Source organism: Protomyctophum parallelum (genome assembly GCF_964188405.1).
Source record: "Protomyctophum parallelum genome assembly, chromosome: 6".
Taxonomy (NCBI): domain Eukaryota; kingdom Metazoa; phylum Chordata; class Actinopteri; order Myctophiformes; family Myctophidae; genus Protomyctophum; species Protomyctophum parallelum.
This window is the reverse complement of record NC_139701.1, coordinates 5,428,593-5,450,614: the sequence shown is the minus strand read 5'-3', so window position 1 is coordinate 5,450,614 and position 22,022 is coordinate 5,428,593. Positions and strand designations below refer to the sequence as shown.

The window sequence follows — 22,022 nt, the reverse complement described above, 5'->3', positions numbered from 1 at the left end:
CTTCCAGCTGTCTGCATTCCTTCCCTTCCCTTCCCACTAAGTGATCCTGAGGGGGAAAGCAGAACAATGAGGAGAACAGGCGAGCGCGGGCCATTGGATCGCTCTCCCCGCTATCGAGTTGCTTTCAGTCCCGTACGTACAGTGAGAATGCACTTGACTGTAGTTTCCCGATACGCTCCCCGGCATGAGGCCGTTATATCCTGGAGCTAACAGCGTCCCCCCCGCCCGCCGTCCCGACCGCAGAGAGGCCCATGTGACAATGGGACAAAACCATCGCCGGCCCCCTTCGGGACAGGGGAGGGCTGTTAAGCCACTCTGACCTGAGATCAGATTCATACGAGGTTTCCGCCGGACACACACTGGTCTGATGAACCCATTCTGACCTGAGATCAGATTCTAAAAATGTCAGTCGCTCTTCGATTTTTCAAAAATAGCAGACCTACAAGCTCGTATCGCGCCACTCGGTGGCGCGATATGAGCTTGTAGATCTGCTATTTTTAAATAGCTAAAGCATAACATGATGCTGACACCAAAATGGGTGCCCGGTCAGAATGGTTTAAGCCACTCTGACCTGAGATCAGATTCTAAAAACGTCTTCTGCATCCTGACAGTTTTCTGAAAAAGCTACGTTTCTATGACAGTCGTTCTTCGATTTATCAAAAATAGCAGACCTACAATCTCGTAGCGTGCCACCCGGTGGCGCGCTATGAGCTTGTAGATCTGCTATTTTTCAATAGCTATAAAGCATAACATAATGCAAAACACCAAAAGGGGGTTCCCGCACAAAAAGGGTTAAGCGCCCTTTGCTCATTTATCATAAACGCACGCTCATATTTCATCCGAGCTCGTCCTCCTCCTTTTGTTCGGGGGGCCGGCGCTCCTTTTTGCCATCGATGGCTGCTAACTATGATAGCGCTGGTCGGGGCCGGCTAACAGGGCCACCCCCTGTCCCATCTCTGTGAGCCATTCATCAGAGCATTGATCCAGCAGACCTGATGGCACGCACACTGGGGACGCTCACAACACAGCGCATTCATCTCATTTAGACCCCCTGCCCCACAGGGGGGTTGTGGGGCTCATACCTATACACCCGTGTGTGTGTGTGTGTGTGTGTGTGTGTGTGTGTGTGTGTGTGTGTGTGTGTGTGTGGGTGTGTGTGTGTGTGTTTATTTCAACCTCCACCAATTAATAGTACGTATGGCTCCAGAACTGTTATGCAACGTTAAGTAGTTCCATCTTAATTATTGACTTTTAACCCATTGTGACCGGGCACCCATTTTGGTGTCAGCATCATGTTATGCTTTAGCTATTTAAAAATAGCAGATCTACAAGCTCATAGCGCGCCACCGAGTGGCGCGATACGAGCTTGTAGGTCTGCTATTTTTTGAAAAATCGAAGAACGACTGACATTTTTAGAATCTGATCTCAGCCTCAGGTCAGAATGGGTTCATCAGACCAGTGTGTGTCCAGTGGCAACCTCGTATGAATCTGATCTCAGGTCAGAATGGGTTAATACAAACACTGTTTTATGCATTTGTTGTCTACTGTATCGTATAGCGTCTAATGCCAAACTCGCCATGCCATTCTTTACAACGTTCCTGTTACAGTAGCCGTGTGTCCGCCGTCTCCGACGCATAATTATTCGACGCATTAAACTCACCATAGATGTGTCTGTCTGGGGGACGCATGATATTTCACCCCAAATCTACTGGAGAATCACCATTTTGTGTTGGCGTCCGCACAGCTCTGAGTATGAATGGACTACCAAATGTATTCGCTATGCGTGTACATTTACAACCACAAACCTCCACTTCAAAACAACGCATCAGTTCCGCCCGACATGCTCTGTAATGTGTGTGTGTGTGTGTGTGAGAGACACTTGTTTTACAGAATTCACTCCCAATCTTCCGCCGTAGTCTGAAAACCCACCTTTTTAGACTCCATCATGGCCCATAGCACTTACCCTACCCCCTTAGATAGCATTTCGGTAGACTTAGATAGCATCTGATACAGACTTATAGCATGTTATGTAGACGGCACTATAATTGCATTGTATATAGTCATAGCACGCCATAGTACATATGTATAGCATAGTAGTATATATATATATATATAGTTTATATGTATAGTCTCATAATATAGATATTCCACTGTTACTTTCTTAGCTTACGCATGTTTTATGATAAATGCTTTTGTGATGTATTCCCATGCTTTTGTTCTTGATTATTGTAAGTCGCTCTGGATTAAGAGCGTCTGCTAAATGCCTAAATTGTAAATTGATTACATCCAAACTTATGAAATATCAGCTTCTGGTGGAACGTATTATGGCCTTGGGAATATAACTGTCAACTTATTGTCCTTGTATTTGGAAGTCTGGGCCATGTCCATAAACTTGTGCTCAGGGGTCTGCAATTGGGTGGATTTCAAAAGACAAATGCAAAAAAAGTAAATACTGTTCTTTCTCAGCTACTATGGGCAGTCTGTCTAACTAGAGAAGGCGTTGTTTAATTTATCCCTAAGTGGCTTTAAAAAAACCCCAAAACAAACATCCTGTCTAGTAGTGTCAAGTAATGGTATGTCATCAATGTGCTATATATTTGTTTTTTCTTTTCCCTCTGTGTGTTAAAGGGACACTTCACCCTTTTTGCAGAAAAATATATGTTAATGACGTTTAGAAGCTTTAGATCACTTTCCTGGGGGTATTTATGTGTGTAATATGTGGTTTTAGTTATTTTAGATTGTAGCAGTGAGCCTGTTGTCTCTGATGTCATGGACACTGGTCTCACTACCTTCCTGGACTACAATTCCCATAATTCTTTGGTGCACTGCTCCTCCTTGTGGATAGGGGGAGAGCTGTCTTACTGAGACAACATGTAGTCCAGGAAGGAAGTGAGCCCAGTGTCCATGACATCAGAGACAACAGGCTCACTGCTACAATCTAAAATATCTAAAACCACATATTACACACATAAATACCCCCAGGAAAGTGTTCTAAAGCTTCTAAACGTCATTAACATATATTTTTTTTGCAAAAAGGGTGAAGTGTCCCTTTAAGCATGTGCAGCAGTTATATCTGGTTGGACCATATAATGTAACCTAATTCTGATCAGTGTGTGTGTGTGTGTGTGTGTGTGTGTGTGTGTGTGTGCTCAGCTGAGAGCAAGGTGTAACTGAGAGCGCGGAGTGGTTTCATGCCATCATACTGTACCTACTGTACAACAAGTACAGTAGCAATTAGGCATAAGAAAGACGGGAGACATTGTCAATAAACAGACTACTTCAGAAAACATGCATCCTTGGTTGCAACTTGACAATATAGCGTCTGATAGAGATATAATATCTGCATTAATAAACACAATTTATGACCACCTGAGCAGCCACCTACTGGGTGAAGCTGAAACTGAATTCCCCCTGCTGGATTAACAGACCGCCCCCCCCCAGACACCCCCTACAGAGGCAATGAATCAAACATTGCAATGAGCCTTAAATCCAAGATGAGCGTCACCATTTCCCAGCAGCATGCAGTAAGGAGTAAGGGTCAACAATCACAGTGTCCAGATAATAAATGACACGAACAAGAGACACGTACAAAGAACAAAAGACTGAAGACAGAACTTACCAGTGTTTTGGAGTCACTTGACTCAAACTAATGACCTCATCCAGGATTTCGTTTTTGGCCTTTTCAAAGAGTTCATTCTGCAAAAGAAATTAAGGCACTTTTACGCCTCATATCAACACATTCCCGCTATGATTAATTCATCGTTTAATTTTTTAAGTGTCTCATTTTGAGGACAAAAATGGCTATAAATCACAGCCATCAGTGGCCATCAAGGTGTGTTATGTGTGAGATATATATATGTGTATTAACCCCTACGTTAAAGGTAGCTTAAAGGTAGCGTCAAGGCCTGCCAAAACACATTTTAGTCGACTAAAATCTTGTGATATTTATTAGACTAAAACTAGACTAACACGTGACTAAAATGTGACTAAAACTAAATGAAAACTATTCAAGAGACTATATTATGACTAAAACTAAAATCAAAATGTGCTGTCAAAATCAACCCTGGTGTTCACTGTTCAGTGATGGTTGGTGCGTGTGGCTTTAAAAAAAAGGCTTCTAAATCATACATTTCTTCTGAAAAACCCATGTTTCTATGTCAGTGGTGCTCAACCTTTTCCCATTTCAAGGACCCCCAGAATTATCTCTATTGGGCCACGGACCCCCATCTCAAAATATGTAGTTCCAGGGACCCCCCCCAGAAGCCAATAGTTCGCTCTGAAATATATATTCAAAGATTTGCGCCACATTTTAACGATTTTTCAAAAATAGCAGACCTCCAAGCTCGCTATGAGCTTGTAGATCTGCTATTTTTTTATGCTTAACCCATTCTGACCGGGCACCCATTTTGGTGTTAGCATCATGTTATGCTTTAGCTATTTAAAAATAGCAGATCTACAAGCTCATATCGCGCCACCGAGTGGCGCGATATGAGCTTGTAGGTCTGCTATTTTTGAAAAATCGAAGAGCGACTGACATTTTTAGAATCTGATCTCAGGTCAGAATGGGTTCATCAGACCAGTGTGTGTCCGGCGGAAACCTCGTATGAATCTGATCTCAGGTCAGAATGGGTTAAACACACCAAAAGGGGTTCCTGCTCAGATGGGTTAATTTGCAGGTGTTTCTCACCCTGTCCAGCTCCCTCAGACGGGGATAGTTGTTCTTCCATTCCGTCTCCAGGTTGAAGCGGGACGCTGAGGGGAGGGCCAGATGATAATGGGAATAAATAAATAAATGGGAATACCGGAACTGGAGTGGCTCCATCATATCAAAGTACTACAGTTAGACATGTTGGTATACTATAGCACGTTTATTGAATGGTGACGGTGTTATTAGGTAATTAATACTCATAATTACCTACTGGTAATAACAAAACATGAATGATATTTTAAAACAAATCGACCGGGCTGGGCCTGGTTGCACCAGCTGATCGTAAATCTTGTTTGTTTGTGTGTAAAGTCCTCACTACAATAGTAAGATCTAGCTGGTATTATTAGTACAGTGCTTTGAGGGGCTGATGAATTGCCAACATTAATTTTACCACCTGAATCCTGGCGTTCCAATTCTGGTACAGTAGTACGAATATCATATCTACTGCCATCTGGTCAGAGGGAGAAGAGGTAGGAGAAGGAAAGAGGACTGCAGTGATGCATTTAACAAAAGTCCCTGATCTGGCCATGTCATAATGGGCACTCTGAGGATGAGTAAAGGTCCCTGGGGGACTCCGGTCAACCATACTCTAAGTGTATAGGCTGTGTCTCAGGAGGTAGAGCAGGTCGTCCAATGATCCCTGGGTCGGCGGTTCGAATCCCGGCTCCTCCTCCTGTCCACATGTCGAAGTGTCCTTGGGCAAGACACTGAACCCTACATTGCCTCCAATGAGTCGGTCGGTGTGAGCTCGCCACCATTGGTGTGTGAATGTGGGAACTGAGGACGCTGGCTTCACCTCCAAATGTATGAATGAATGAACCATTGTAAAGCGCTTTGAGCACTTGGAAAAGCGCTATAAAAATGAAATTCGTCATTGGGTTTAACAACCCATTAAGACCTGAGGCCGATTCTACAAATGCCTTCTAAATCATAGTTCTCACCCTTGCAAGACTTTTCAAAATGTTCAGAAATAGCATGTATGTACAAGCAGCGCAAGCTTGTATAATTTTTTAATGGCCAACACCAAAATCTAAAATGACGTCGTCCGTGGGTCATTCCCAGGTTCTAATGGGTTAAGTGGTTAATCACCAGACAGGAACCTGGTTGTGGCCAGGTGGTGGTTTCAGACTATTTATCATATCCTGATGAAACGCATCATCTGTGTGTTTTTACTATTGCTTTCTTACCTTTGACGCTACGCTTCACCAAACTAACACACCCATAACGACCCGCTGTGTGCGCAGAGACATAGAGACAGGGCCTGCTTTGTCTTATAAGCTGGGCTGATATAAAGGCAGCTTTCAAACTGCTAATGATGCCCATCGTTTAATAAAAGTGGGCGAGGACATCACACACACACACACACACACACAGACACACACACACACAACTGGTCCCAGAGAAGGAGGGGATGGCGCCGATCACACAATCATAATCAATAGCAGCATTTAATAGTCACACATGTATACACATGCAGCACATTATCCAAATTACATGTGCGCACGCACGCACACACACACACACACACACACACACACACACACACACACACACACACACACACACACACACACACACACACACACACACACACACACACACACACACACACACACACACACACACACACACACACACACACACACACACAGCTAGTGGGCCTACTGCCCCCATGCTCATTGGAGTTTAGGCTAATTGCTGGGTTACAGGGCCACATTGGCGCCAGACTGAGACTGGGGGCCGATGGCGGTGCAGGTTTTATTTTTTATTTTTTTGACAGGCAGTGGATCGATGCACTGCACAATTGACCACGGGGACCAGTAAGTAACTCTGGCCATAAATCTCCTCTAGCGTTGGGGGCCAGAGGCTGGTGGCTGTCAGGGCTAATTGTGGTTTGGGAGGCAGAGCGGAAACGAGAGGGGAGAAGTGTGGCAGGGAGGACCGACCCCTAGGTCTGGGAGAGACAGACACGGTTCAGTGGCTCTAGGATGGGATGTACCCCCAATATTTGACACAGACTTATAGCATGTTATGTAGACAGCACTATAATTGTATTGTATATAGTCATAGCACGCCATAGTACATATGTATAGCATAGTAGTAAATATGTATAGTTTATATGTATAGTGTATGTATAGTTTCATTATATAGATATTCCACTGTTACTTCTTAGCTTACGCATGTTTCATGATAAATGCTTTTATGTGATGTATTCCCATGCTTTTGTTCTTGCTTAAATGTAAGTCGCTCTGGATTAAGAGCGTCTGCTAAATGCCTAAATTGTAAATTGTAATACTGACAGCGTTGAGAGGTTGAGAGAAAGAAGACTCCACTTTGCTGGACACTGGCACAGAGCAAAAGACCAGGTCATTTCGGATATTCTTCTGTGGAGACTACCCTGCCCGTCAAGAGGAACAAGACCTCTCACATTTCCAGACGTTCTGAGTAGGGACACAGGACTGACTGTGAATGAACTTGGTGTGGCGATGAGCAACAGAGACCAGTGGAAGCAGCTCGTGTCGCAGATCTGGAGGGCACTCAAAGGATGATGATGATGATGATGATCTTTGTACTTCATGGTTAAAGCACGACACTACTACAACGTCCAGGATTAGAGATTCTATTCCGTCTACAATACATCGATGGGGAGCAGTGCTAATTTTGACAGCCATTTAGTTTTAGTTCTATTTTAGTCATCTGAAATCGTTTAGTCTTAAATCTAGTTTTAGGGCCAAATGTTTAAATTGTTGCATTTTGGTCCGTTTAGCGTTTAGCGGACATCACACACACACACACACACACACACACACACACACACACACACACACACACACACACACACACACACACACACACACACACACACACCTTTGTTACGTGAACCAACCAGGCGCATGCTTAAAAAGCATGCTTAAAAATAACTTTTTTTTGTGGAATGCCCTGACTTCCTCCCTCAAAGAATGCAAATTTAAAACAGGCCTGAAAATCCACCTTTCATCATGCCAAAGGGAGAGGAAATGATTACCCCCCCTAAAGGTGGCCTTACACTAGCCGATAATCGGGCATTTTTGACACTCGGGGGTGCCCGACTCAATCGGGAGCGATTCTCGGACATAAATAAATTATCGTCTAGTGTGAGTGTATAAAAGATCCAATCGTAATCCCCCCGCTCACAGCCCGATCAACATCAAGAATGTTTGATATCCACTCGCTCGGGGGCCGAGAATCCTTCAGTTTGAGGTGCGCCCGAGTTTTTAAATCGTGTAGTGTGTGCTGTATAACATAATCGGATAAAATAATCGGGCCCGATTATCCTGTAGTGTGTGGTGCTATCAGATTTCAGATTGAACAACACTCATTCACACACTGACGCCAGCCATGCAAGGCACCGATAAACCTGCTCACCGGGCCACCGGCACCCGTTAGAGGTTCAGTGGCTTGTTGCTCAAGGACACTTTAGATCAGTTAGAGGTTCAGTGGCTTGTTGCTCAAGGACACTTTAGACCCGTTAGAGGTTCAGTGGCTTGTTGCTCAAGGACACTTTAGACCAGTTAGAGGTTCAGACCCGTTAGAGGTTCAGTGGCTTGTTGCTCAAGGACACTTTAGACCAGTTAGAGGTTCAGTGGCTTGTTGCTCAAGGACACTTTAGACCAGTTAGAGGTTCAGTGGCTTGTTGCTCAAGGACACTTTAGACCAGTTAGAGGTTCAGTGGCTTGTTGCTCAAGGACACTTTAGACTCCGTGGAGTGGAGATTGACAGACAGACTCAACGAGGTGTGGGTGGGGTCGTACCTTTGAAGGCGTCGGCCTGCTGTTCCACAGACTCTCTGACCATCTTCCAGAAGCAGTCGGACACCGCCAGACTCAGATTCTTAGTGGTCACCTGATGGGGCTTCAACATGCCATCCCTGGAAATAGTCATAAATACAAAATAAGTAATAATACTAACTTATACAAATACAATTAATCTAATTAAAACACATTGTATTCAATATTACTACTACTATTATTATATCTTGAAAATATAAAAAGGTGTCAAATGAAAATCACAATACATTTGCAGAAAAATAAGAAAGAATCTTTCTTGCCAAATGCATTACTTCACAATGTCCAAACATGAAAAGACATCTTGAAATGTAGTAAGTAGCCTTGCCGAGCCATGAGGCCCATAGGGCAGGAGCCTATCTCCTGTTTCTGTAGCCATGAGGCCCATAGGGCAGGAGCCTATCTCCTGTTTCTGTAGCCATGAGGCCCATAGGGCAGGAGCCTATCTCCTGTTTCTGTAGCCATGAGGCCCATAGGGCAGGAGCCTATCTCCTGTTTCTGTAGCCATGAGGCCCATAGGTCAGGAGCCTATCTCCTGTTTCTGTAGCCATGAGGCCCATAGGGGCAGGAGCCTATCTCCTGTTTCTGTAGCCATGAGGCCCATAGGGCAGGAGTCTATCTCCTGTTTCTGTAGCCATGAGGCCCATAGGGCAGGAGTCTATCTCCTGTTTCTGTAGCCATGAGGCCCATAGGGCAGGAGTCTATCTCCTGTTTCTGTAGCCATGAGGCCCATAGGGCAGGAGTCTATCTCCTGTTTCTGTAGCCATGAGGCCCATAGGGCAGGAGTCTATCTCCTGTTTCTGTAGTCATGAGGCCCATAGGGCAGGAGTCTATCTCCTGTTTCTGTAGCCATGAGGCCCATAGGGCAGGAGTCTATCTCCTGTTTCTGTAGCCATGAGGCCCATAGGGCAGGAGTCTATCTCCTGTTTCTGTAGCCATGAGGCCCATAGGGCAGGAGTCTATCTCCTGTTTCTGTAGCCATGAGGCCCATAGGGGCAGGAGCCTATCTCCTGTTTCTGTAGCCATGAGGCCCATAGGGGCAGGAGCCTATCTCCTGTTTCTGTAGCCATGAGGCCCATAGGGCAGGAGCCTATCTCCTGTTTCTGTAGCCATGAGGCCCATAGGGGGCAGGAGCCTATCTCCTGTTTCTGTAGCCATGAGGCCCATAGGGGCAGGAGCCTATCTCCTGTTTCTGTAGCCATGAGGCCCATAGGGCAGGAGCCTATCTCCTGTTTCTGTAGCCATGAGGCCCACAGGGCAGGAGCCTATCTCCTGTTTCTGTAGCCATGAGGCCCATAGGGCAGGAGCCTATCTCCTGTTTCTGTAGCCATGAGGCCCATAGGGGCAGGAGCCTATCTCCTGTTTCTGTAGCGTGAGGCAGCTTGATGTACAAGTACATGTACTTGGACATGACGCTAGTATGTCGCAGGGACTTACCCCCAATGCAACCCTTGATGCAGAGTGTCAAGCAGGGAGGCATTGGGTCCCATTATTTAGACCCCAAACCTCTCAGTCTCAGGGCGGACACTGTAACCACAAAGGCCACTGAGCTGATCTTGAGATGTACTGTACCTCAATAGTCTTGAGTTCTGGAAGAAGTCCTCCTCGTAGTCTTTGATGGAGTCTATGCTTTCTCCACTGCTACCTGGACAAGAGAAGACCACAACACTGGTCAATGTCACACCCGAGTTACGCTGCATCCACAAGCTCTAGAGCAGTGTTGATTTCGTCGACTAAAACTAAGACAAAAAATGTTCGTTGACTAACCTTTTTTCACTGACGAAAACTAAATGGAAACTAAGCTATGATGACTAAAACTAAGACTAAATATACTGACAATTTCGTCAACAAATAAAAACTAGACTAAAATGTTAGGAAGGGACTAGTGAACAAGAGATCCAGTATACGTCATTTTACACTTGGTTGCATGCTGAAAATAGCAGATCTGCAAGCTCACAACTCGCCGTGCTGCAACGCATTGTGGGCTTGTAGATCGGCTATTTTCATTACATGTAAAATCAGCCATTACAACGCCATCAAGGCCCGCCAAAACACATTTTAGTCGACTAAATCAACTGTACATTTAGTCGACTAATACTAGACTAACACTAAAACATTCCAGGTGACTAAAATGTGACTAAAACTAAATGAAAGCCATTCAAGAGACTATGACTAAAACTAAAATCAAAATTTGCTGCCAAAAACAACATTGCTCTCGAGCATGTCGATCTGCTACTTAAAAAAAAAAAAAAAACACAAGAAGTTAGAGATAAGAAGTTGTCTTAAGTTCCTCTCTCGAAGAGAGTCATATGGGGTGCCGCCACCTGGTGGCGCAAAAGCACAGAAACTCTGCATGTACTCACGAACAATTCCATTGGATCGTGAACGTGAAGCTCACGGTGACCTCCCTAACCCCACCCACTCGGTATAAAACCGGGGGTTGGTCCCATGAGCGTCATTCCTCTACCTTTCTGCCGCAGATGCCAGATCGCTCTGACAAAGAATTCACCACCGGCTGTTGAAACTGTTTTCCCTAGAACGGACGAGTTTTTCTCATACTTGTACCTGGAAATTCGCAGCCCCTGCGAGGTGTTTTTCACTCACGAACGTTGCAGAAAAGTTCTCTCCAGCAGTAAGTCCTTTACACGGACAATAAAACACAAGTGTGCAGTCACGCGGCTTGTCGTTTAGTCCTTCTCTTCTACTAGCTTTGCGCCTTAGCACTCAGCTAGCTTACTGCTTCGCTTGGTCTACAGTTAGCTGCCACGTTCAGGGTTGCTGCTAGCTTAGCCTCCCTAGTGCTACTAGCTTTCAGCTTCCCTCATTAGCGAGTCCGCTGCTTAAAGCGTAGCCGTCAGGCACGTTTTTCCCCTTCGTCTACGCTAGCTACGTCCCGCCGTTAGCCCTCAGCCTACCGGCGAGGTGCTGACCAGCTACTAGCTAGACCCACGGCCCATAGCTACACGCTTCGTCTACGCTACCTGCGTAGCTATACGCTAGCTACGTCCAGCCGTTAGCCCTAGGCCTACCGGCGAGGCGCTAACCAGCTATTAGCTAGACCCACGGCCCGCAGCCACACGCTACGTCCCGTTTTTTTTAGCCTTCAGCCTTCCGGCGTCGCGCTAACTAGCCACATCCTCGCTAACCTCCAAGCTATCTTCAGCCGTTAGGCGTTGATTTAGCGTCGCCATCGTATCTTACGTAACTTACGTAAGTTACGTAGTTTACGGCCCGCTCTTAGCCTTCAGCCTTCCGGCGTCGCGCTAACTAGCCACAGCCTCGCTAACTTTCAAGCTATCTTCAGCCGTTAGGCGTTGATTTAGCGTCTCCAGCGTGCCTTACAACGCTGACTTGACGTCCAGCCGAACGGCGCCGTCAACTAGCATTCTCCGAGCGTAAGTTACGTAAGTTACGTAGTTTACCGCCCGCAGCTACATGCTACCTCCCGCTCTTAGCCTTCAGCCTTCCGGCGTCGCGCTAACTAGCTACAGCCTCGCTACCCTCCGAGCTATCTTCAGCCGTTAGGCGTTGATTTGGCTTCACCATCGTATCTCACAACGCTAGCTTGACGTCCAGCCGAACGGCGCCGTTAGCTAGCATTCTCCGAGCGTACGTTGGTTACGTAAGTAGGTTACGAGAGTTACGTAAGTTACGTTCCATAACCCTGGTTTTTTGAGTTAATTTTTTAATTTTTATTAAATCAACTCCATCGCACACCATGGCCACCGGTGGTGACGACAGTGACTTCGACCCCCCCCCCCCATGGAACCAAAGAGTTGCTTCAGACATGGCTGTCTCTACCTCCTCTCCCAGACAGACACACATGCACTGTGCATGTTTTGTCTTTGTCTTCCACACATCAGAGATGCCTTGAGAACACACCACAGTTTCACAACGTGGTTTTCTCTGTTTGGACAGCTGATCTTCAGTGGAGCACCACGAGTCCTACTCTTTCTACTCCACCACCACTTTACTTTTACCCTGTTTTGTGAGTTACAGACAGTTTTCCTCACAACATTTTTGTTATATTATATATTATTATTATATAATGATATTATATTATAACTTAAAAGAGAAGTGCTTCTACAAGCTCTTGGACTGCTGGTTCCTCCTTCAAGCTGCACCAACACCCAAGACGACCTGCAGGGGTGACAACAGCCCTCCCGGGTTCCCCGAGGAGGAACGCCACCTGGGGTCTAGACCCATGCTAGAGCATGGGTCTAAAGCATGCTCGCCAGGCTTTCGAGACCCCTGGTCTCTCCCCCTGCTGCTTCTGTTGCAGACAGGGAGACAGACTGACGCATCTCACGCGTCAAGAGTCACCAAGACAGGTCCCTGGTCGACACCTCCGAGCCCTGCTGTCCCGACCAGCCCCAAACCTCGAGGTCTAGGCCCAACGCCTCGTCCTCTCTCTCCAGACCCCTCAACCTTGACGCGTCTCAGAGACACCATGGCGAGTCCTTCCTCGGCTCCTCCCCTGCCAGGAAGGCGACTCGGACCGCCAACAACAAGCTCCACACGCTCTTCACCACACTGGTGAACAGGCCTGTGGAGCCAGACCCAAGACATCAGCCAGGTCTCGCCGGCTGGCTCTGGGTGCTGCTCTCCCTCCAGCGGGATCTCGTCGGCCCACCAACGAGGCTCCCCCGATCCGGGTGGTTGCGACGACGGGATGTCGGATGCAGTCCTAGGCCTCCACCGACAACTACCGCTACTACTACTTCACGCAGCGGCCAGACGCACAAGTCTCACTCGACGTGGTTCCCCAGCGACCCTCGACTACCGACTGCTTCCCTCAACATTACAGGTATGTACATTGTGAAGCTAGGTTTGTTTAGCTGTTTAGCTAACCTTTTCGAGGTCGGGAGTAGCAACCTCGTTGGATGGCCGATGCCACCCTAGCATGCTTAGCATTCTAGATAGGCTGCTTTCAAGGTGGACGATGGACAACGAGCTCCTCCAAGAGCTCCCTCCGTGGACGTGAGGGACAAATGTCCCCCACGCCCCACTGACCAACGCCGCCGCCCTCCAGCAGCCGCGGCCGGCACTAGGGAGGGCCACGCCAGCCTGGCCGCCAAGAAGATGTATGCCCTTGCTGCTGCACAGGGCAAACATCTCAACGCCGCTTCACTGCTCCAAGGATCTCTCACAGCCATCTTCGCGGGTATGGGGGCTGTCCCCTCCCGCGATGAGGTGACGGAGATGAAACGACGGCAAGGCTCAGCAGAAGTAGTGACACTTCCTGCCTCCCGGGGGAGACGCACCCTGACGTCTTCCCCCATCCCCCCCGCCTCAGGGCTTGCACTGGGCGTAGTAGTCTCGAACTGCACTCCCGAGCCGCCCCACAAGAGGTTGAGGCTCATGGCACGGGTTCCCGCCACGTACGGGCCCGTGACCAAGCCACACAAGTCTGCACTAAATGCACATGTTTCTGTATGTTTCTCCATAATAAGGGCACTGCCCAAAACAATAAGAAAACAACAAGAACACCAATGTCGGGGGACCATGAACCCTCTGTCAGGGGCAACCCACGGGCTGGCCACTGCAGAGGGGCGGGGCATGAAACTGGTGGCGTACTCAAACGCCACTGGGGAGACGGGTCATGCCAAAATTTTTCTCTGGTCTGAGGGTGGACCACCCTTTAACCAGGCGCATTGCATAGTGGGAACGCCACGGCGCGTCACCATGGGTTCTGCGCACCTTAGCGAAGGGTTACAGACTCCAGTTCGCTATGAGACCCACCGCGTTCGGAGAGGTCATCTTCACCGAAGCACGGGGTCAAGCTGGCCATATACTCCAACAGGAGACGATAACTCTAGTGGAGAAGAAGGCCGTCAGAGGTGCCCCTCAGCCAGAACCGCAACGGTTTCTACTCGGGGGACCATGAACCCTCTGTCAGGGGTAACCCACGGGCTGCCCACTGCAGAGGGGCGGGGCATGAAGCCGGTGGCGTGCTCAAACGCCACTGGGGAGACGGGTCATGCCGAAAATGTCTCTGGTCTGGGGGTGGACCACCCTTTAACCAGGTACATTGCACAGTGGGAACGCCACGGCGCGTCACCATAGGTTCTGCACACCTTAGCGAAGGGTTACAGACTCCAGTTCGCTATGAGACCCCCCATGTTCGGCGAGGTCATCTTCACCGAAGCACGGGGTCAAGCTGGCCATATACTCCCAACAGGAGATAATGTCTCTAAAGGAGGCCGTCAGAGAGGTGCCCCTCAGCCAGAGCCGCAGCGGTTTCTACTCCCGCTACTTTCTGGTCAAGAAAAAGGGGGGGGGGCTCCGTCCTATCCTGGACCTTCGAGCACTCAACAGACATCTCAAAACTTTCAAGTTCAAGATGCTGACGGCCAAGTCTCTGGCACGTTCCATACGCCCAGGCGATTGGTTCACGTCCATAGATCTAAAAGACTCCTTTTCACATCCCTATCTACCCACCACACAGGAAGTTCCTGAGGTTCGGGTTTCAGGGGAGAGTGTACGAGTATACAGTTCTCCCCTTTGGGATGTCCCTTAGTCTCAGGGTCTTTGTTCGATGCACGGAAACTGCTCTCGCCCCATTACGGCAACAGGGTCTCCGGGTTGCAAGCTACATCGACGACTGGCTTCTGAGCGCGGCCTTGGAGCAGGAAGCGGTACAGAACACAGCCAGGGTATTGTCCCACGTGACCTCTCTAGGTTTCAACGTGAACCATACCAACAGCATGTTGACGCCAACGCAGTCCACGGACTTCATAGGCATCACGTTGGACTCAGTCGCATACACTGCGAAACTGAGCGCCGACCGGGTGGACGACCTACTGAAGTGTGCCGCACAGTTCAGGACGGGCCACACACTTCAACTCGGGGTGTGCCCGCGCATGGCAGGCCTCATGGCCTCAGCCATATCTCTGGCACGCTGGGCAGGCTGTACATGAGACCTTTCCGGTTGAAGTCTCTACACCTGCCTCCCAAGTTCACACGGCGCCGGGTGAGAGTCTCCCTGGGCTGTGTATTGGCCTTGAAATGGTGGTCTGACAGACGCAACCTGACGGAAGGGGTACCGCTGGGGTTGCCCCTGTCCAGAAGGGTGGTCACCACGGACGCCAGTCTTTCTGGCTGGGAGCCACTCACGAGGGCAGGACGGCCAGAGGGGTGTGGAACGGTTCCCTAGAGGGATCCGCTCACATCAACTGTCTAGAACTTCTGGCGGTGTTTTTCCTCGCCTTGAAGGAGTTCGAGCCGTTTCCTCGGGGGACATCACGTGTTGGTCCGTACGGACAACACCACGACGATGGCCTACATCATCAGACAAGGGGGGATCAAATCCCTGCGTCTGTGCTCACTAGCTCACAGACTGCTGGTCTGGTGTGACGGCCGGTTCATCTCCCTCACGGCCTGTCACGTCCCAGGACGCCAGAACTCAGCTGCGGACCTCCTATCGAGAGGCCCACTCCGCTACAGCGAATGGTCCCCCCATCCATGGGTGGTGGGCCAAATGTGGCGCAGATTTGGAGTTCCGGTGGCGGACCTATTTGCCACGGGGGAGAACACGAAGTTCCCCCTGTTCTTCTCCCTCACAGGCAGGCCGCCTCTGGGTCTGGATGCCTTGGCGCATCAGTGGCCTCAGGGCCTACTCTACGCCTTCCCACCGCTGGAACTGATCCCACAAGTTCTAGCCAGGGTGAGAGTTTTGGGCTCGGGGCTGCTACTGGTGGCTCCGGCCTGGGGGTCCTGGAGACAGGACATCGCTTCCCTCCTCTATCGCGACCCTTGGCGACTCCCTCTGAGGGTCGACCTGCTAACGCAGGCCAACGGCGAGATATTCCACCCGCGCCCCCAGCACTTGGACCTTTGGGTTTGGCCTGTGAGGGGGCACCGCTCGCGGTAGCGGATCTGCCACAGAATGTCATAGAGACTATTCTGAGTGCTAGAACAGTCTCCACCAGACGCCGGTGCAACACGGCTTGGCAGCTGTTTGAACGTTGGTGCTCGACCAGGCCTGGTGGGGTCCTTCCTTTCCAGGCCTCGGTGGGGCCCATCCGGACCTACCTGCAGGAATTCCTGGACAGAGGTCTAGGCTTGTCCTCGGTTGAGGTCAACTCGGCGGCGATATCCGCCTCCCACTTAGGTGTGAACAACGGACCGGTGAGTGAGAACCGCTGATCCGTCAGTTCATGAAGGGTGTCCTACACCTTAGACCGGTTGCCAGATCCCTGGTCCTAGCCTGGGATCTGACGGTGGTATTGTATGCGCTTAAGAAGGAGCCATTCGAACCACTGGAGGCAGTGGATTTGAAGTTTCTCTCGCTGAAGACCACGCTGCTGGTCGCACTGACGACTGCGAAGCGTGCTAGTGACATCCACGCACTCTCAGTCAATGAGAGCTGCATGAGGTTTAGTGGTAACAACGCTAAGGTCACGGTTAGGCCGAACTTGTCTTTCAAGCCAAAGGCCTTTCCTGCTGGTCGTGACCCGGTGGAGCTCTTGGCGTTCCACCCACCGCCTTTTGCCTCAGAGGAGGACAGGCGGCTACACTGTCTCTGTCCAGTCAGGGCGATCAGACTGTACAGGGACAGGACAGCTCCCTTCAGACAGGGAGATCAACTCTTTGTCTCTTGGGCCTCCCACGCCAGGTGGCAGGGGAAGCCTATAACAAAGGTGAGGCTTTCACAGTGGGTTGTGGAAGCTATACAACTGGCTTACACCAGTAGTGTGGTGGAGCTCCCTGAAGGGTTAAAAGCTCACTCCACGAGGGGCATGGCGGCATCCTGGGCCTTGGCACGGGGCGTCCCCATCCAGGATGTGTGCGCAGCGGCAAGTTGGTCGTCTCCCTTGACCTTTGCCACGTATTATAATCTTGACGTGGCACCCAGGGACTTAGCCCAGGCGGTCGTGGGTGCGGCAGCGCAGTGATTGACAGTACATAGTGCCCCCATGTTCGCATAAGCGTTCCCTAGAGTGGCTCTATGAGATGGTTAGCCATCAAGCCCGTTTCACGGGCACATGAGGCAGCTTGCTGTCGGCTCCTTAGTAGGGATTGATAGCAGTCGGACAGGTTGGTCTGTCCCGCTATCGGCTTTGCTCTACCTGGTCAGGGACCTAGGTAGCCTTTAATTGTCCTCCTTACGGGAGTATACACGTGCCACGCCTGAGGGTGACGTGCGTGTGTCTCTTGATAGGTGGACCGTGGATCGGTCCTATCAGCCGGTGTGATCATACGGGAGTGTTATGATCCCCATATGACTCTCTTCGAGAGAGGAACTTAAGACAACTTCGGGTTACTTCAGTAACCTCAGTTGTATAAGTGACTCGAAGAAGAGAGTCATCAAGACGCCCTTCTGCTTTGTCAGCGGCAGAAAGGTAGATTGATAGGAATGACGCTCATGGGACCAACCCCCGGTTTTATACCGAGTGGGTGGGGTTAGGGAGGTCACCGTGAGCTTCACGTTCACGATCCAATGGAATTGTTCGTGAGTACATGCAGAGTTTCTGTGCTTTTGCGCCACCAGGTGGCGGCACCCCATATGACTCTCTTCTTCGAGTCACTTATACAACTGAGGTTACTGAAGTAACCCGAAGTTTCTGCCTTACAGCAATTGAACTAATTGAGGTCAGCTGTGTTTTCATTGTCTTACCTTTCCCTGTAACCACTGCAAAGTAACCCAGGGCCTTCATGGGGAACAGCTTGCCTTCCACTATCTGCTGGATCTGGAAGAGAAGAGAATGATCTCAATAGTATTGTTGTTGTTGCTTGGAACACTCCTCCTCTGTTCATTTTATTAAGTCATTGGTTTAATTGCTCCCAAAAAGTTCCAAAAAAGCTCTTGGGATCGTTCATGTTTAATTTGTACCACTTATGATGATCATTGTTTTCCATTCTTGTTTTCATTAGTAGGCTGAAAACCAATGGAAATCAAGCTCTAAAGTTTAGCTCAGTGTGGTCTGGGCAGAATTTAGAAAGAGCTGAGCTCCCTCTTATGGTGGAAAGACGTATTGCAGTCCGAGCAGCCACAAGGAGCTACAAACAGGAATCACTTATCTTTATCCCGTCAGTGAAATTGGAACAGGGAAACAATCCCAGTGGAAAAACAGGCACTAAAATACTTTCATTTAATTACAGCTTAGCTAGTGTTTGAAAATCTCCAGTATCAGATTATTTAACCTTTTATTTTGACACTATGGCCTTTAAACTGACATGCTTGTGAGTGACTGACTTATAATGCATGACACAAAAGCAGAGGGGTTCAGTGTGTTGCTCAAGGACACAATTAAATGGTCTATCCAACCTGTGAACCATTCATCTGACTGACAGAATTGGCAGGTGTATTGCTGAAGGGAGTGCAGTGTCAAATTATAAAGATCTGATCTGATGAATGATTGCAACCAGCACTTATGGAGGCCAAGCAGTCTGCCCACTCCAAACGAGCACTAAACTAAAAACACTGTGTACTGTTCTTACTCTGTTGGGGTTGGTGGCCAGGTTCTTCTCAGCCAGGTCCACTTTGGTCAGGACAAAGATGGTTCTCTTTCCCTGAGGGTCCATCTGGCTGACCAGGTCTGTCACGATGCTGCGCTCCGCATCCACACTGCCGTCTGCACGGAGGAAGAGGAGGGAGGAGGAAGGGTTTGAAAAGCAGAGAACCTGAGTTACCGTCATCATCATCATGGACCATGTTGTAGCACTTGTTCCTGTGAGAATGTCCTATTTACACATGAACACTAGCATGCCCTTTTCCGGGCAGATCATAATACGTCAACATTTAGCGAAAATAGCAGATCTCAGAGCTCGCGGCACGTCACAAAACACTGTGCGTTGTAAGCTTGTAGAACAGCCGTTTTTGAGAGATTTGGTGTTAAAGGACCACTTCACCACTTTTCAACCCATCTTCATATAATAGGTCCTCACTAATAATCATGATAAAATGGCACGATTTTGAATGGCACAAGTCTGTGTCTCATAGGAGGGCTGTGGGCAGTTTAGAAACCGTCTTCCAGTGACATCATCATTAGGCAGATTCTTTTTTAAACAATTTGTTTTGACAAAAATGTTTAGATTTTCATCATCGTGAGAACGATGGCTTCCATTTTCGCATTGCAACTTTTCAGAAAAGCCTGCAGTTTTTATTAGCTTGTATTCCCCATCGATGATGTCACTGGAAGACGGTTTCCGAACTGCCCACAGCCCTCCTATGAGACACAGTAGAAATAATTTGCGCCATTTCTTCATGATTATTAGTGAGGACCTATTATATGAAGATAGGTTGAAAAGTGGTGAAGTGGTCCTCCCATTCTGACCGGGCACCCATTTTGGTGTTAGCATCATGTTATGCTTTATCTATTGAAAAATAGCAGATCTACAAGCTCATATCGCGCCACCGAGTGGCGCGATACGAGCTTGTAGGTCTGCTATTTTTGAATAATCGAAGAACGACTGACATTTTTAGAATCTGATCTCAGGTCAGAATGGGTTCATCAGACCAGTGTGTGTCCAGTGGAAAACCTCGTATGAATCTGATCTCAGGTCAGAATGGGTTAAGAGAAAACGGAGTGGACTAATCCATGTGGTTCATAACGGTTGCTCACCCTGTATGCAGAGGATGATGGCGTTGGGGTTGGCCATGTAGGCCTTGCTGATGCTGAAGATGGTCTCCTTAGTGTCTGCTGCCATGCCCGCTGTCACCGTCTGCCCAAAGCACATTTAGCCATTCAATACATTGATAATTAGACCGTGTTTGGGTGGGTGTCTCGTAGCGCGACACTCGTCTGCTTTTTTTTTATAGTGAAAATATTTATTTCAGAAAACTGGAGGATTTAGAAGATTTTTTTTTTAATGTTGAGGTCAGGTCTAAATGGGTTAAATTAAGGTTAGGTTAAACATAGTGGTTATAATGATATTATCACGATACATGATATTTGAGAAAATCTACATCCTAACAGATTCTTCTTTTTGAGTGGTGCAACCACTCCTACAACCAGCAACTGCAACTGAGTTGCACCACTCAGTTCACACGGGTGTGATTTTTTTTATTGCTGGAGCAGTTATGGTAATGGCGTGTGGAAAGCATAGCATGTACTTCACAGCAGAGAGCTCAGTGAGATCTTTAATCAGGCAAAGAAAATATACCAACATGGGTTGATATTATGGGCCAAAGGTGAAACATTAATAACAATGTCTCTTCTAATCAAACAACTGCTCCCTATTTAAAAGTCTGCGTCTGTGCAATCACAGCATCATATTCTGATTAACGTCATTAGTATCACCATATCTTTAATATCACAATCCAAATTATCTCCGTAACGTTTGAAGCACAGAGCAACAGCATAATGGAGGACAGAGATGCAAGGTGTCAGATGCACGGAAAAGAGACGGAAAGGTTTGTAATTAATCTCCGGGGAAATTGGTAATACAGAGCACCTGCGACGTGTTATAATAAAATATTGATACTTGGCGCCAGCGTATGGATAATGTGTCGCCAGAGGAAGTAGGATGATATATCGCGGTATTGATTTTTTTTGTGCCACCTACTTAACCCATTCTGAACGGGCACCCATTTTGGTGTCAGCATTATGTTATGCTTTAGCTATTGAAAAATAGCAGATCTACAAGCTCATATCGCGCCACCGAGTGGCGCGATACGAGCTTGTAGGTCTGCTATTTTTTGAAAAATCGAAGAACGACTGAATTTTTTTAGAATCTGATTTCAGGTCAGAATGGGTTCGTCAGACCAGCGTGTGTCCAGTGGAAACCTCGTATGAATCTGATCTCAGGTCAGAATGGGTTAAACGGGTATTGATAATGAGAGAGTCAAGGAAAAAGGAAAGAGTAGTTACTAGGGAATTAATGCAGTCAATGAATGCCCTCAGACTTAAAGGGACACTTCACCCTTTTTGCAAAAAAATATAGGTTAATGACGTTTAGAAGCTTTAGATCACTTTCCTGGGGGTATTTATGTGTGTAATATGTGGTTTTAGTTATTTTAGATTGTAGCAGTGAGCCTGTTGTCTCTGATGTCATGGACACTGGTCTCACTACCTTCCTGGACTACAATTCCCATAATTCTTTGGTGTACTGCTCCTCCTTGTGGATAGGGGGAGAGCTGTCTTACTGAGACAACATGTAGTCCAGGAAGGAAGTGAGCCCAGTGTCCATGACATCAGAGACAACAGGCTGCTACAATCAAAAATATCTAAAACCACATAGTACATACATAAAGCCCCCCAGGAAAGTGTTCTAAAGCTTCTAAACGTCATTAACATATATTTTTTTGCAAAAAGGGTGCAAAAAGTGTTATTATTATAGGTGATATATCAAACATTTTCAAAATCCTTCAAAAATGTTGTAAAAGGATCTGCATGGTCAGGATGCAACAGAATGTAGAGCTTAGGTAGAGCGTCTATAGAGCGTCGCAGTCCTGCCCCCTTTCATGACGACGCCAGGCCCAGGAAATTATTCCCAATGTAGACATTTTTAAAGCACAGCTCAAGACCCACTTCTACAACATTGCT

The 22,022-nt window shown here is 48.0% G+C and overlaps 1 protein-coding gene across 4 annotated transcripts in view; it reads right to left on the bottom strand.

Annotated features, from left to right (window-relative positions):
* The window catches only part of opa1 (OPA1 mitochondrial dynamin like GTPase), an 87,571-nt gene that overhangs the window by 41,155 nt on the left and 24,394 nt on the right, over positions 1–22,022 (bottom strand). For all 4 annotated transcript variants that reach the window (XM_083766941.1, XM_083766943.1, XM_083766942.1 and 1 more), the window contains 7 exons: positions 20,100–20,199; positions 18,976–19,109; positions 18,152–18,224; positions 10,105–10,177; positions 8,500–8,615; positions 4,688–4,752; positions 3,620–3,696 (listed from right to left, as the gene is read on the bottom strand). In XM_083766941.1, the coding sequence (XP_083623067.1) occupies positions 3,620–3,696; positions 4,688–4,752; positions 8,500–8,615; positions 10,105–10,177; positions 18,152–18,224; positions 18,976–19,109; positions 20,100–20,199 (638 nt within the window). The remainder of the gene's footprint in view (positions 1–3,619; positions 3,697–4,687; positions 4,753–8,499; positions 8,616–10,104; positions 10,178–18,151; positions 18,225–18,975; positions 19,110–20,099; positions 20,200–22,022) is intronic.